Source organism: Balearica regulorum, chromosome 1 (assembly GCF_011004875.1).
Source record: "Balearica regulorum gibbericeps isolate bBalReg1 chromosome 1, bBalReg1.pri, whole genome shotgun sequence".
NCBI lineage: Eukaryota > Metazoa > Chordata > Aves > Gruiformes > Gruidae > Balearica > Balearica regulorum.
This window is the reverse complement of record NC_046184.1, coordinates 75,536,659-75,551,895: the sequence shown is the minus strand read 5'-3', so window position 1 is coordinate 75,551,895 and position 15,237 is coordinate 75,536,659. Positions and strand designations below refer to the sequence as shown.

General features: G+C 42.1%; 1 protein-coding gene across 1 annotated transcript in view; it reads left to right on the top strand.

Annotated features, from left to right (window-relative positions):
- ITPR2 (inositol 1,4,5-trisphosphate receptor type 2) overlaps window positions 1–15,237 on the top strand; it is a 261,890-nt gene that overhangs the window by 144,222 nt on the left and 102,431 nt on the right. The window contains exon 37 of the mRNA XM_075759160.1: window positions 1,347–1,455. Coding sequence (XP_075615275.1) covers window positions 1,347–1,455 — 109 coding nt within the window. The remainder of the gene's footprint in view (window positions 1–1,346; window positions 1,456–15,237) is intronic.

The following is a 15,237-nucleotide window of genomic DNA, read 5'->3' as shown; positions in this document are numbered from 1 at the left end:
GAGGTAGTGTTATAACAATATACTTTGTATGTTTGGAAAAAGTAAGTTAAATTTTGAGCTCGTCCCATCCCCTCTGTCCAACTCCTTTCAAAATCAAATCAAGTTGAGGGCTGCTGGACGTTGCCCATGTAATGCAATAAACAGTTTTATGTTTTATTTAATTAACTTCCATGGCAAAGGAATGCTTTGCAGAGCTATGCAGGAATCCCAGGATAAAGACGTAACTCTTTAAAAATATCGTTAGTACTGCAGGCCTGAGAGTTGCCTTGTTTTGGACTCGCAGCTCATGAAATCGGTGACCGTGACAATGGGCGAGTCCTGCCCAGTGTCTCCACTGCGCCCAGGATGGCATGAGTGCACTAGCTTAGCAGTGATCTAAATACAATCGGTTCTGTTGGGTTACAGAGCGCTGGTCCAGATGATGCGGTGTCATCCCTCCCAACCCTGTTTTTGGTGGCTGTTTGTGATTCAGGACCATTAACGGTGCCACCTGTCAGCGTACGTCGGTGGCTACAGTGCCTTTGCTGTATGCTGATCCTAGGCTGTAATTTGACGAACACTGTTCTATCCACCATAACTGAGCACTGGTACCGGTGGGAAGAAAAACCACCCCTGTCCAAGGCCTCCAGATTTCCTCCTCCCTGCTGTTTTCGCAAACCTTTCTCCAGCAACGAGGCAAACCAGTGCAAGGGCTTGCTCTGCACAGAGACAGAAAAGCTGCTTCTGGCTTAAGCTGACTGAAACCCAAACTCCCATCACTGTCTTAGTTGGAGTCAGCAATGTACCTTGTTTTCTGACTTGAAACAGTCTTGTAAAGTTGTTGTGTGAATGTAAATAATGGTTATGGTTCAACCAAATATCCGCATTTCTGAACGCTTCCATAGAAGGTGTCTGGCGATCCTTTTGGCTGGATGCCATTTGCTAATTATATAATAAATATAACCGTCATCAATGTTGGAAGGTGTAAAGGTTGTAGCTTTTAAAGTTTGCAAGATGCATGCTGAATATTGGCTACCTTTAAATAAAGGTTAAAATAAATACATGGTTACCTTTAAAGAAAGAAAGGATGAAATACCAAGCAAGTTTGGATCTTAATCTGGAAGCACTCGTAAAAAGTAGATGCAGAATTCTGCCTTCTGTATGGGCAGTAACATATGCAAATTGACACAAAAAACTCACAACACCTGGAAAGTCTCGTTTCCTTTTTAATTGTGATTTCTCTTGTCTACTCTTATTTCCTTGCCTTGAGGAAAAATATAGTGACAGGCAATTTTTGCATAAAGAAATTGTTGTATAGCTTAGCAACAACGTGCAATGCTCTTTAAGATTTAATATTTTACTTTAAGGTTGATTAATCACACAAAGAAGCTAATGGAGAAAGAAGAAAAGCTCTGCATTAAAATTCTTCAGACATTACGAGAAATGCTTGACAAGAAAACTAACTTTGCGGAAGAGGTACTGCTACCATTTTAGTATTAAATCTAGAACTAATAGCATGGTATTAAAATGTTGGCTCTAGGACAGTAACAGAATCTGACATGATTTCAATTTTGTACATGTTTTGAAGATAATGTGGTGTCTTAGGAACAATGTGATAAGGCAGAAAGATTGGAACAAAAGAAACTATCTGCCTTACATAGATAGTTTTGTCTTAGGGACTTGACAAGAGTCAAGGCAAGGAAGATGAAATGAATTAGCAGTAGCAAGTATTACTATATATGGTTATTATATATTGGATATCCTGTAGTTCTGGAGACCAATCTTATGTCCCATCTGACTTTATCATAAAATCAATTGGAAATATAGGGATTGTTAATTGCAAGTGTACAGTTCTTCCCTGCTGCCTGTGGTGCCAGACTTTTGTACTCCATACACTACTTAATGCTCGTAAACGTGTGACAGGAATATGTAATGTTTAAGCAGAGCTGCCGGTTTTGGGGAGAAGTGACATAGTCTGTACTCTGTAAGTGTCCAATTATTTCTTACACTCCTCTCTCTCCCCTTATGGCCAATTTTCTCTTGCAAAACCAAGTTTTTTCAAATACCTCTTTCATCTTGCCTGTCCCTTTGGGTATCAGTAGCCAGATTCAGATTTACATGTCAGCTGTCCCTTCTTTTTGAGCCTGTGCCTTTTGTGTGGTTTCCTCTTACCTGTATTTCTGAGTCTTCCCCAAATTCTTTCAGTATTATTCACTCTTAAATATGAATCACAGAGCTATTAACTAGTCTCTCAGTGCCGTCATTTTCAATTGTTCACAGCTGACATGTTTAGTCAAGTATGTTCACGGGTTTCAGTTTACCTTGAGAAAAAATATTGATTACAACTCAGTGTCGCACTATTTCCCTGTCTTAGGCTTTTACACCCAAGTATTTTCAGATGTCTAAGTAATAGCGCTTATTCATATTATTGTACCTGGCAAAATTAGACACCATTCAAGTATAATAGCTATGAGATTCGATCTTAACCCCGACCTAACCTTAAGAAAAATAAAGTCTGCGGTAGTTAAGATGCCCATGCCTATTTCTGGGTGTTTGAGATTCTAGTTTTCAAGTCCTGTCATACAAGGTGATAAAGTATCAACACACTCTTTTCTCTTTCATGATAGATGAGCCGTATATTAGAAATGGGGAATATTCATAGTGTCTTTGTTTTGACTGTATATTATTTGTTTTGATTTCAACATATGGACATGGGAACATATTGCCCAGGCTTCTAAGCAACCTGCTAGACAGGATAAAAAAAAAATCTCAAGGCAGAACAGTGAAACGAAGGCAAAGGCAGTAATAGCAAAACATCAGCCTTGCTCTATGCAAAAACCACTAGTGCACACAGAAAAAACCAAACTCCTCTTCACCTCCTGCTCAAAGAAAAATGTGACTAGGCCTGGGCAGACAATTTTTTTTTTAATGTTATAACAAGAGTTTCACAGGTGAAGCAGCTATTATTAGTCTTAATCATTTTTCATACTTATTCTAATAGCTTTCTGAGTCCGTAAAGTCACTGTATCACATGGAAAAACTAATTTGCTATGGTGAACTTTGCCAAACTTCTCCGAAATAATTGCATGGACCCACCAAAAGTTATCATCATCTCAGGACTAGGGGGGGTGGGGAGAGGAAAAGCAGTGCTTTAGTGTACGACTTAAAACACGCTAGCAAAAAATGTGCCTGTTATAATTGCTCTTTGTACCCTGTTGTGGATGCTGATAAAGTGACACTAAGTGAAGCCACCAGAGGGAGTGTACTCCATTGGTACGGAGGGGCCCTTCACCCAGCCAGCCCAGCCTCAGGTTCTCCAGAGTGGACATAGGAGGTGTATGCCCAGACCCCTCGCGTGACCTCCACCATCGCAGTAGGGCACGGTGGGTGGAAGAGCTCTTTGGCAAACAGAATTTCTCCCTCGTGCTTTCTCTCGAGTCCCATAGTTTTTTGGTTTTTTTTTTTTTTGCACCGAGGAACGTAATGAGTCAGTGCAAACAAATAAATGAGTAAACAAGCTTGTATGGTTTGCAAGTGCTTCTCTGGCTTGCTACTCTTATGAGTCATTGCTCATGGTATGGACTTCAGAATAGTAAAAATAGCACAATCAATCTCCTCTTGTGCGTGTTTCCAACTTTTTTTGAACTGTGATCTCACTGCCTGCAAAGTTATTCAACTATGTTAGGCAGATACTAAAAAAAAATATAGTAGTAAATACGTAATGGTAATACCAGACCAAAGCTACAGAGGGATGCGTGACATTTTGACAGAAACCCTGAGTTTGTTAATCACCCATCCTAATGGATTTTGTGTGATGAATTTGACAGAAATGGTAAACTTCCAGTTTCTGCCGACTTTCCCACAGTAAGAAACAAGGAAGAAATCATGAAATAAAATTTCTTCCTCTCTCCTTCTCTTCCCTTTACCTCCCACAGTTGAGATTCAGGTCTGGGAGCCTTGCCTTTGTCTTTATCTTTCATTTAACCCCTGGAAGGTAGCCTGTTTCGTTGAAGGAACAGAAGGAAAAGATAGCTGTAGGTGCTTATTTCACTCTTCTTCTGCCTGTTCCTGTACCCACTGTCTCAAGTCTCTTGTTGCGCCTCCTGTTGCTGGTGTGTTTCAGGGCTGCTCGTGCTCTCCCGGCTCCGTCCTCGGTTGCCCTTGCAGTCAGCCTTTGAGGCAGTGCTTGCTTGCGAGTTGTTTTGCTTAGTGCCGCAAGATCTAATCGTGTTGGGAATCAAAGTTTAATTTCAGAAGTTTGATTTAAGGTATATAAATGACGCATAAAACCTCTTGGTCATTGATTGGCTTTCATAAGTAATTGTGGGTGATTATTACGCTCTCCCAGGAGTTCTACGTTAAGTCCTAGTCCTATTTGTATTGATTAGGTAACTAACTGGAATGAAACTTGATCTACAGTCTCTCTCTCACAGAAGGCTCTTCCAGAACGGCATTAAAACACTTGGGTAAAGCAGTGCGTGGAGGAAGTCGACACTGCCTCTGTTCAGACAGTATCTGTGGTATAGATAAAAGCCTACTTTAGACTGACTGCTTAAGAGAAACAGGAGAGACACAAAGGACTGTGTTTGGACTAGATCTGCCCCATCTGTGTTTCTTTTTTTTGTTGCTGACCATTTTTATACCCGTTTTACAAAACTCATTTTACAAACCCAGAAGGATCTTGGTCTACAAATTTTGAACTTTGTAGGCGAATCTTTTTTGTCCTTTCACCATAGCGCTTGATTTCAGTTTAAATTGTGTGAATGCTGCCTCTAGACCTACAGTTTGAGTAACGTTTCCAAAACCACCTGAGACCACTGATGCATGTCCACTTTGCAAATGACTGGAGCAGTTTAAAATCTTCATGTTACCTTGCTGCCCAGCTGAAAGCAACTGTCCCTACAGCGGAGCTGGTGGGCCAGGAGGGGTCAGTCCTCCCAGCTGTTTCAAAAAGGGTTCAGAAGCTTAAATTAAACCCTCCCTCAGTGAATTGGATCGAGTTGTTGAACTCTTGACCAAAGTGTGCTCATATGGCAACTTCTTAACCCGCTCCAGCTGCCTTGGGCATGGATAACCTTCTGATTTCCCAACTGTTCTTAAATGAGGTCAGCATCTCTGGGGGAAACAAACTACTCTCTCTGAAAACGTGCATATGACAAGTTTAGTGTAACGTTATTGGCTGATCAGAGTGTTAACGGATGATAATACATTACAGAATATGGCAGAATCCAAACCTGTATGCCCTGCCAACTGGTAGTGCCTAAGGGAAACACTCTTAGAAATAGATGGAACCCTTCAGTAAGTGTTACTTGTGCTGCAGAACAGACTTCATACTTTTTTCCTGCTTTAGGTGTCGAACTACAGTATAAATAATTGAAAACTGCATTTTTAAGTGTCAGTAGAACAAAGCCTGTGTAAGCTGCTTAATTGTCAGAAATAAGTAGTTGTGCTTTTTGCCTTTTTTGGAAAAACTCACGAAAACTGTTGTCTTGCTCTTTTTTACGTTTGCACTGGCTTCAGGATTTAAAATCACAGAAGTAGCTTTGTAGCCTTACGTTTTGCAGTGTTAATGTTTCTGCATTCCACTTCAGATATGAAATGTAAACTATCCTCTTCTCTTTGTTTTCAGCAACAGCACCAAATATACATGTGAAAAAACAGTACAGCTTCGGTGTAAATACAAATGTATTTTATTCCTGTAAGATGTAGTCCCTGATATGGCCGTTCTTGGTCATTTTGTGCCAGAAGACCCAAGTCTTTTCATGTGGAGCTGTTGACAAAACTCCAATGAGTTTGTTAAACACAATCATCCCAATTCATGAATGTATTGATCAGTCAAGCTGAAACCAGGTCTGTTTCTGCTGGGGAAAAAATGGTCTCAATGTGTCTTAGAAGCCAGGAGATGTTGCTGTGAGCTACTACAGTGTCCCAGTGGTGCAGCTCTTTGAATCAAAGACATTCTCAACTTAAACCGGATTCTATTCTATAGCCTCATCTTTTCAAGATGATTTTACTTATTTGCATCTGCGAATTAGGCAGCATTCAGATAAATAGCATATGTAGGTAAAAATAAAAGGGGACAAAAAGAGAATAATTCTGAATGTGGAGCTTGCTGAATGTAGTATACCTTATAAAAGGATGCTTATTTTAACCGAGAGGAGGAACACAACCCAAAATTCCTTTATTTGTGTTAATACTCCCATTTTGGATTAGTGCCACTGCAGGCATTCTGAAGAATTACATTTAATTATTCACTATTTCTGCTGTCTGTTTTATTTGTGCTCATTTATAAAAATGCCTCTGCACTAGCCTGTTTTTTCCAGTGGTCAATAGGCCGTTCTCCTCACTAAGCTCGGCTGGCTGTAAGGTAATAGGGGGTTAGAAATACTGCAGGAGAACGTTTAAGCTTAGTGTTGTTTACATTGAATTTGTTGAAAAAAATCACTTGTACATTTCAGCTGGTAAAGGATATTTTTGCAGTATCGTGCATTAAAAACTCTCTCGTTAAGAAAACAGCCACAGTTTGTGGGGTTCTGGAGGTGCAGGATGGAAGAAGAATGATTACCTCTAGCAGTGCCAACCTGTGACCAGCACGTACTTCTGGTACGGTCAGGAAGCCGCTGCTGTGGCTTTGTCGTGACAGTTAAGTAATGAAGTATGGCAGAAAGTTCAAATGCAACTGGGACAACCCCCTCCATCTGTGAGATGGTTTACATGAAGGTGGTGGTCTGCTGCAGAACCGAAGCCTGCACTAACTCACTGCAGCGGAGGATTCAAGCTTTGCTATTGCCATGAATCCTCTGAGCCAGTAAGTGCAGCGGCAGGAGCATCAGAGCTTTCAGATATGCAAGACTAAAAACTAAATGTGGTCAGACCCTTAAAGGGTGGTAATTTCTCATTATACCTGTATGCTGACATTTTACAAGCCCAAGAAATAAAACCTACAGAGAAACAAAGCAACGCAGCTTCACTTTCCCCCCCCTCAAGGCTTCAAGCTGGAATAATTAAGCAGAGAGAGAGCACAAGGCATGTGATACCGTTGTTTGTACTAGCTAGGTGTTGTTAGCCATAGTGCTTAGAGCCTCGGGCCACCAGCCACTACGGCGGCGTGTTGTTAGTGCTGCACGTTTCTGGTGCTTTGACATGTGGTATCAGCTAGACTGTTCTGAAGTGGCATCCCTCATCTTTGTGGCATCCCTCCTGCGATGTGCATTGCTGTGGACTAGAGGAGGATACTGCTGAACACTGTGGGGGACATCCCCCAGATGCTCTGCCAGCTTTCCAATCACGTACATTTATAGAGAGATTTATTTTGCTTCTAATGCAAGAACCTGTCAGTGCAGCTACTCAGTATATGAAAAGCATGACTACTTTTTAAGAGGAGATTTTGGGTGGGGTTTTTTTTCCCAGTAAGAGGTCCCATATATTTGATCCAGATTTGGACAGTCATCTGCTTGTGTTTGGAAGCCTGTTCAAATCCACTTTTCTTGGACCAGTTATGAGGTCCTTATTGTGGCCTGTGTTAAGGATAGTTTCAGGCAGAGTGCATTGCTCTCGTTGACCTGGACAAGAACTTTAGACTGAAAGTCTCCTATATTAAGGACAGATAGGAGACAGCACTTACGAAGTGTAACATCCTGATCTACTGAAAGTCAAGAACACTTTAAGCTGCTGCAGTTGGAGTGAAGCACATGCCTAACTACTTTGCAGGACTAAGTAGTTCATGATTTTGCCCTCTCTTTAATATGTGTAATTGTTATATATGTATGTATAATTGTTAAGTGTCACCATGATCCAAACATATTATCTCCAGAGACTTTTGCTACTTTTAGCTCAGCTGAAAGTTGAGCGAGCAATGGTGTTTGCTACTTACTAGTACTAATTCTTGTTTCAAAACCTTGATTTTTGTTTGTTTGTTCTCCAAGTCATAAACAAATCTAGCAGCAGGCTGAAAAAACACCTGGTTGTAAACACATTTCTTCCTAAAGACTGTAGCCTCTCAGCAGTGTATATTTATCAAAATTTCAGAATATGGTCTGTTATCCAGATTTGTTTCAGAAATACTAAGCCCCAAATCCTGATTGATAAATTGGTTTGGAACTTGTATCGTCTGCCTTTCTCACATATAATAGCTTTCCTCTAAAGGAGCATCTGATACTGTAAAATGTTTTTTCTGTTGATACTGATTTAGACAGCATAAAACAATAACAAACTGGAGTAGCTTGTTCCTTGCTCTGAACTTCTAATGGCCGATTTCTGCGCTGGAATTTCCCCTTTACACAGTGTATGTGATATAAGGATGCTCCTTATTTTCCCTTTCTTTTTTCATGTCAATTCCTTTCTGTGGATCTAATCTTAAAAACAGCAAACCAAGATGATGATCATAACTGCCTGCAAACTTTTTGGCATCCTTTTCTATTAATACTACTTTTAGTTAAAAACAAATGGAAAAGAGTGCAAGTGAAGAGAGCTGTTTAACAAATGAAACCTTCAGAGCTCTGAGTATGATTCATCTCACCTTACTCAGGTACCAAATTCATGGAACTGATCAGGATCCTTTATGTGAACAACAACTGGATTTTATTTTTGTTGTTGTTTTGAATACAGGTGGGATGGCTTTCACTAAAGCCCTCAGTTCATCTAGAAGTTAAATCGCATGCTCACTATAACCATTTGAATCAAATTCTACATCATGAAGGCATCAGGATCAAGGATTTCTTTGTTTGGTCTTATTTTATATATTTTAAATCATGAATATAGCCAAGATTTTTAGGAATTTAGTAGAAGATTCTAGCAGATTCTAGCTTGGCAAGTGGCTAGGTGAATGACCAAAGGTATGTTGTAGGTTAATATGTAAAATGAGTCAGCAGTTTTATCAAATGGTTCACGTCTCTAGGTGTGTGGAGTTTCTGTGTGAAGACATATTCACATGCATAAATATAAATGTTTATTTTTAGATGATGTATTCCTATTCCATCTTTTTTTTAATGAGCAACATATTACCTTCGTGGTGGAGTCATATTGGAAGATAAATATTTGAATGTGCATTCTGTGTCCTACCATATTGTTTTGCTTTTAACGGAGTAGATGTTCTTGCTTAGAATATAAAGTGTCTGATATGTGTTAATACTCTCAGACTTATTTAACATGAGGAAAAACGTACTTCCCACGGCCACCCTAATTTTAGTGATTGGTGCTTGTTTAAAGTATCCAGCTGACATCCCGAGAGGCCTGTGTCTGTGCCTGTTTGCCGAGCAGGAGCAATTCACCTGGGCAGGGTACGAAAAGCCCTATTCCCTGCTGCACCTGTCTGATGCCGGAGGAGCTACACTGAGGCGAGAAGGGGAGTTCAAAGGAACGTGCGAGTGGAGTACGGGGAGAGAAGCAAATTGTGGGCATCCTGAAGTTTGGGATAGTTGCCGTTTTTTTCTTGGGAGTTAGGAGAATAAAACTGGATAAGCCTTTTTCCCTGACTGTGAGACTAGAGAATGTTTCTCCCCACACACCTCCTGCTCCCTTTCCAGTATTAGTTGCTATACACAAAGTCCACGTTTCTGAGCGGTTTCTGTATCACTGCCATTTGTAATTTTTACTGGTGAGCACGGAGGGTTGCTGCAGTATTGCAGAGACCACTGTGTGGCAACTGTGGACTTTTTCAGAAATGTCTCCTGTCTGTGGGAGCAGGTCAGCTGCTGCTGCTGCCGCGGCTTCTGCACAGCTGAATTCCCACAGCAGTCAAATGTCTGCAGTCGTGGAGGGGGCGAGAGAAAATGTCCCTTTGGTTTTGAATTTCCTTGGAAGGGGAAAAGGCTTCTTTTGTTTTCTGGGATTTTTTTGTTGTTGTTGACTGTCACAAATTTTCTGTTGCTTTATTTAATATGTTTGAGCAGCAACGCTGTTTGTACTTTGCAGTCGCACCAGAGATAGCAGTGAGCAGAATTCAATGCATTGTATTAAGGATGGCCAATGAATATTTATGATAGACCTAGGGAGCCAGTAATAAAAACGAAATCGGCATGATGCCACTAGATCCAAATCTTTGATCTCTGTTTTAAGAGAAAATACAATAAAGCAGGGGATAATGGACTCATTATAATGGAATGGTTAGTTATGGTTAGTTAGGGCAGTGTGAATAGGTGGCATTACATAAACTGCTTTAGTCCAAGATTTACGATTCCGAAATGTGTTTCAGGAACCGAGCTTCTACAGAAAACCTGTTTATGAAATTATTATGGTTTAGTCAGTCCAAACACAAGGAACTAAAGATGTATCTCTTTCAGATACCAGGATGGGCTATGCTCTTGCCTTACTAGGGGAAGCAAAAGCAGTTAAGCAGCAGCAAAGGCTCTTCTACTCCACCTCTTTCTGTGCTTCTGCTCCTCATCTATCACCCTGTGAGCAGGTAGGGAGGCTCGGGCGTTGCAGGAAAGCGGAAATTAGATTCCACTCCCTGACCAGGCTGTCTTGCCGGATACCAGATGTGAAGGGACACTTGGGGTCATCAGCAGAGAGGGGAAGGCTCCTGGTTCGGCATCGCCCAGGAGGATGCAAGGGTCGTGTCGGGAGATGTATGCCCCAGCTGGGGCCACGAACCTCCGTCAGGAGCAGGGAGAAACCACTGCAATGTGCTCAAACAGCTTTGGGGAAGCCTAAAGAAGGAGTCAGTATTTGACAGGGATGGGGAGCAGGAACGAGTGAGCTATTTTTCTTTTTAATGGTTGCAATTACTTGCTTAACACCCCTGCCACACTAAGCAAGACGCAGAGGAGGGTTGATTCCAGGCTGTAGATGAAAGCTGATCTTGAAGTCTCTGTCTAGCCAGACATGAGGAGGAAATGGAAACTCGCTGGTTTTTTTGATTTGTTTCATACTGATGTAATTTCTAAGGGACTTCATCACTAATGACATCTGGCAAGGGATTAGTCCGTAATGTGGTCCAACTCCCCCCTCTCCCCCTGTTCAAGAAAAAGAGAGTATGTGCGATACTGAACTTTGGAAAACAGCTATTAAGCAACCACAGTAACTGCTTCTGATAGGATTTTTTTTTTTTTTTTTTTTTGGGTCTGATGAGGATTTTACCCAGCATGTTTGGCCTTGGAGGAGCGCCTGGATGGTATTGCCAGCTGGAATTGTCAGAGCTGCTTTGTCTTCTGTCCCAGGAAAACAGAAGCCTGGCGGGCAGTCACTCTCGCTCTTATTTCATATCCCTGCTTAGTCAAGTGTTGCCAACCCCAAGCACTGAAAACCCTGAGTCAGGCCACAAACAAATCACGAGATTTGGCTTGAAAATCATGAGATTATTTGGGATTTCTTTGAGTCTTTGGAGTGTCTGTTCTTCCAATTTTCTTCTACAAATCCCAGAGCTTGAAATATGCTTTATTGAATTACGCGTTTGTTTACTTAAATGAAAGCTAGGTTACCTGACCTCTGGAGTTTGCAGGGAAAAGACCAGAATATCTAAATGACATGCGTTGACCAGGCTGCTCAATGAGGGGCCTGTTCTGGAGCTGGTGATTGCCCTGAGGACTATGAGATTAATTATCTCGGTGCCACTTTGACCCCTAGGCTTTTTGCAGAGAGCTTTTTTGTTGGGCAGAGCCTGAAAGTGTTCTTTCAGTTTATGGCAATGAACACTTTGTGCAGGTTGTGCCTTGTTTACCTTGCAACAGCTTTTCATGGAGAAGCACGTGGCACCTTGCCAGTGAGGCTCGATTAATCCATTTTCTTCCCACTGCAGTTTCGCCATCGCTCGGGTCTTGCTCGGAGCACACACGTGCAAATGCTTTCTGCTGTGCACAGTCACGAGCGTAACGTGCTGACACAGCGTGGATGTCAGCGAGAGGCTCTGCTGGCGCTGAGCTGCGAGACAGAGAAATGTGCTCTGAAGGTTTGGACTAGTGCTGGTAACTCCAGATGCAGAGCTGTCACTTGGGCTTGGGGAGAGCACCTTATCACACTGAAAATTCCTCTTGGCAGAGTTGTCCAAAACATTTTGTCCCCAAGTACTGAGCAGTTACACTAGCAATGTCTCCTTATATTCCTTTTTCCTGCAAGCTTATTCCCCCCCCCCCCCGTTTTTTTTTACTACCTTCCTCCTCTTTCTTGCAGAAAACCGGATTTTTTTACTCCTTAGTTGTACATGGTAGCATTACGCAGGGCTGGATGCCAATCTGTCTTGAGCTGCCAAAGAAATTTAGATAACTTGACTCTTGGATCTTTCAGTATGAAGACTTCTTACTGACCCCACGGGAACAAGCAGCTTCGCTTGAACCAGGTGTTTTCTCAGCTTTGACCAGCGAGAGGTTCTCAGCTTGTGGGTTCCCCCCCCAGGCCACTCTACTGGGTGCAGTTTAGCCCTTTAGGAAATCATACTCCTCTAAATATACAAATATTTGACTGTGGCTCTCTAAAAATGAAAATCTTTGCATTTAAACAAATGCTGGAAGTCCTGTATGTTCTTGGGAAGTTCTTCCTCTTTTGCTAGCCAGAGCAGTTTTTTCAAAAGGGCTAGAAATGTTGCTGGAGGACAGGATATACAGCGTGAGCTCCCTTGATTTTTGCAAAGAGACCCATATTAACTAGGTTGCTTTTGTGGGGCAGAGGAAATAACAGTGGTAATTCACTGCTAGCAATAAAGTGGGTGATGGTCAGTAAATCTACCCTGATGGCACAGAGGATTGTTCTGGTTATATGTCACAGTCTTTATTAAATTTGTCCTGGTTGTTGCTAGCATTTTGTTCATGCAGTCATTTTAATTCTGACAATAAAACTGACCATAAGGACCTAGAAGGGGACTTTTGAAAAACAGAAGTTGAACAGTTTAAGCTGTCCTTTTCTTCTTTTTCTTCACATTTAAATATTCTTACAGTGAATAGCATCATGCATGGGAAAAAAAATCAGATTTCATTATTTGAGTTTGGATTTTTGTTCTGGTGCTGCGTGTGGAAATGTTTTAACGAAAAAACCCACCAAACCCCAAAACCAAAAAAACCACCCACCTCAGCCAGAGTAACAAGTTTATGAGATTACTTTGGGCTGTGGTGTGCTTAGTCAGAAATGAGTAATTTGTATTGCAGAAGTCTAGGCAAAGTGCTACCTATTTCTGCCTGTGTGTGCAAATAACCTGCTATGCCACACAGCCAAAGGAAAGAGAGTCAAATGAGAGCAGTGCTGGCTGCGTTTGAGCATGCCGAGCACGCGTGTTGAGCTGGGGTTAGGAGGCGGCAGATGAACTGGCTCCTTCTGGAGCCCAACCTGATGCTCTGCGAGGCTGGTTAGGATGGTTTGCTCTCCAGAGTGCGGTCTGCAGAGAGTCGCTTGACTTACATGAAGCTGCTATATAAACAGCTTTATTTCCATACCTATGATACTGAGAGAGCTTGGTTTAACTCAGTAGCAAATTCTAGCATACCAGGTAATCTAAATACAGGTCTTTTACTTCCTTTTTTTTAAAAAAAAAAAAAAAAAAGAAAAGAAAAAAAACAGGAAGTCAACTAGTTGATACATACTTTAATTCGATATGTATTTAACCTAACTTTTAAAGCCTATATACAATTTGAAACTGGAAAAAACAATTCATTTTTTAAACCACCTCTATCTTTACTATTTTTGCACGTACTTTTCCTTTTCTGTTTCGTTCTGATTTTTAGTTGAAGAAAGACTTTATCTGAGAGCAGGAAAGGAAGTGTTGTTGGGATAATTTTTTATTTTGAATAAGCCAACAGTTTATGGCATCTGTGTCTTAAGTTCGGTACTTTGATCACTATCTGTTTTGCTACTAAGCCCTATGCAGCGTGATTTTACTATTGAACCAGCTGGGGCTCTGCCCCACGCAAGAACTGTGAGGTAATAAAATCAGAGTAAATTAAAAGTGTTTTCTCAAGCCCTCTGCACAATTCTGAACTATTAATTTCCCACTGCAACATTGTCAGCTGAAAAGTAGCTGCTTTATTGCCCCGGACTGCGCCATGCACGTACATCTCCATCTTCCAGCAGGGGCCTCCAAAGCCACAGGAGGTGGCAAACCAGCCGCCGGGCAGCTGCGGCAGCGCACAAAGGGGCTCTTTCAGACACGTTCTTGCTAGAAAAGCACATGTGCAGCTAAAACAAGTTACAGTGCCCATCTGACTTGAGCAAGAGCCACCCTGGGGAAACTGCCTTTTTTTTTTTTCTCTTCTGAAATTGAATAGATATATTGCCCTAATGCTTGTTTCTGACTTGATGAACACCGTGTTTGGGCCCAGGACTTGGTTCATTCTATATTCTTCTCTTGTGAGGAGGGTGGCTGAAGGACGAGGGAAGGGAACTGATCTCCCCTCTGATGGGCTACTGGAATATAGCATCGCTTTTTGCCCCGAGTCTGCTGCCCAGTGATGTACCGTTGCTGTGGACACGTGTCAGTGCAGCGGAGGGTACTTTTAAGTATCACAAGCTAGCTCCCGTTTTGGGCTTGTCTCCAGAGGACCGAATGACTCACCTACAAAGACGGTCTCTCCGAAAGTGGAAGCAGGACTTTGCGTATGACAGCGTAGAACCTAGCAGTTGGCAGGGCGCCCATTTTATCCTCCTTAAATCAAGCAAACAGTGTGCTCCTGGCCTTTGTGAATGAAAGATTTGTTGAAAAAAATTGGTATGAAGTCTTAACAAACACTGATTTAGTAAGCTTGGCTTTGGATTATCTACATAAATTCTTGTTCTGAAGTTGGCTTCCATTGGGAAAAAGCATGCTTTTTAAAATTTGCTGAAATGTTGGCATGCATGAAGAGTCACTTCTTGAGTTGTACAGACTTCAGAGACTCTTCCTGCTGTGCTGGCCAACTTGACTTGCAATGCCCGTTCTCCTGAAGGAAGAACTCTGGGTCGAGGTGGCTCCAAAAATCTGCAACCCGAGAGGGTGATCCAAGAAAAGACAAGGCGCAGGGACTTGTACGTAGTACCTTCCTCTACAAACCAGATGCCAAGCGTGGGTGGGGTGGCTAGCAGCTTCCACATCAGTGAGCTGGATGTGGCGTGAGACCAGCGCGAGTTCGGACGTGTGCTAACCCCGCACTCCTCCCAGCGCTCAGCTGTCACCTCCGGCTGTTGTATGTAGCAATGCAGACCTGCAGATGGTGACGCCAGTAGGAACCCCCGTGCCTGAAGCGGATCTAGCCCTCGTCTCGGACAGGGAGAGGAGCGTGTTTTATCCTCAACAGCTCCTATATATCCATTATTACATACTGCCTGCCTTGTTTGTGGAAAATCCCTCCACGTGAGCGA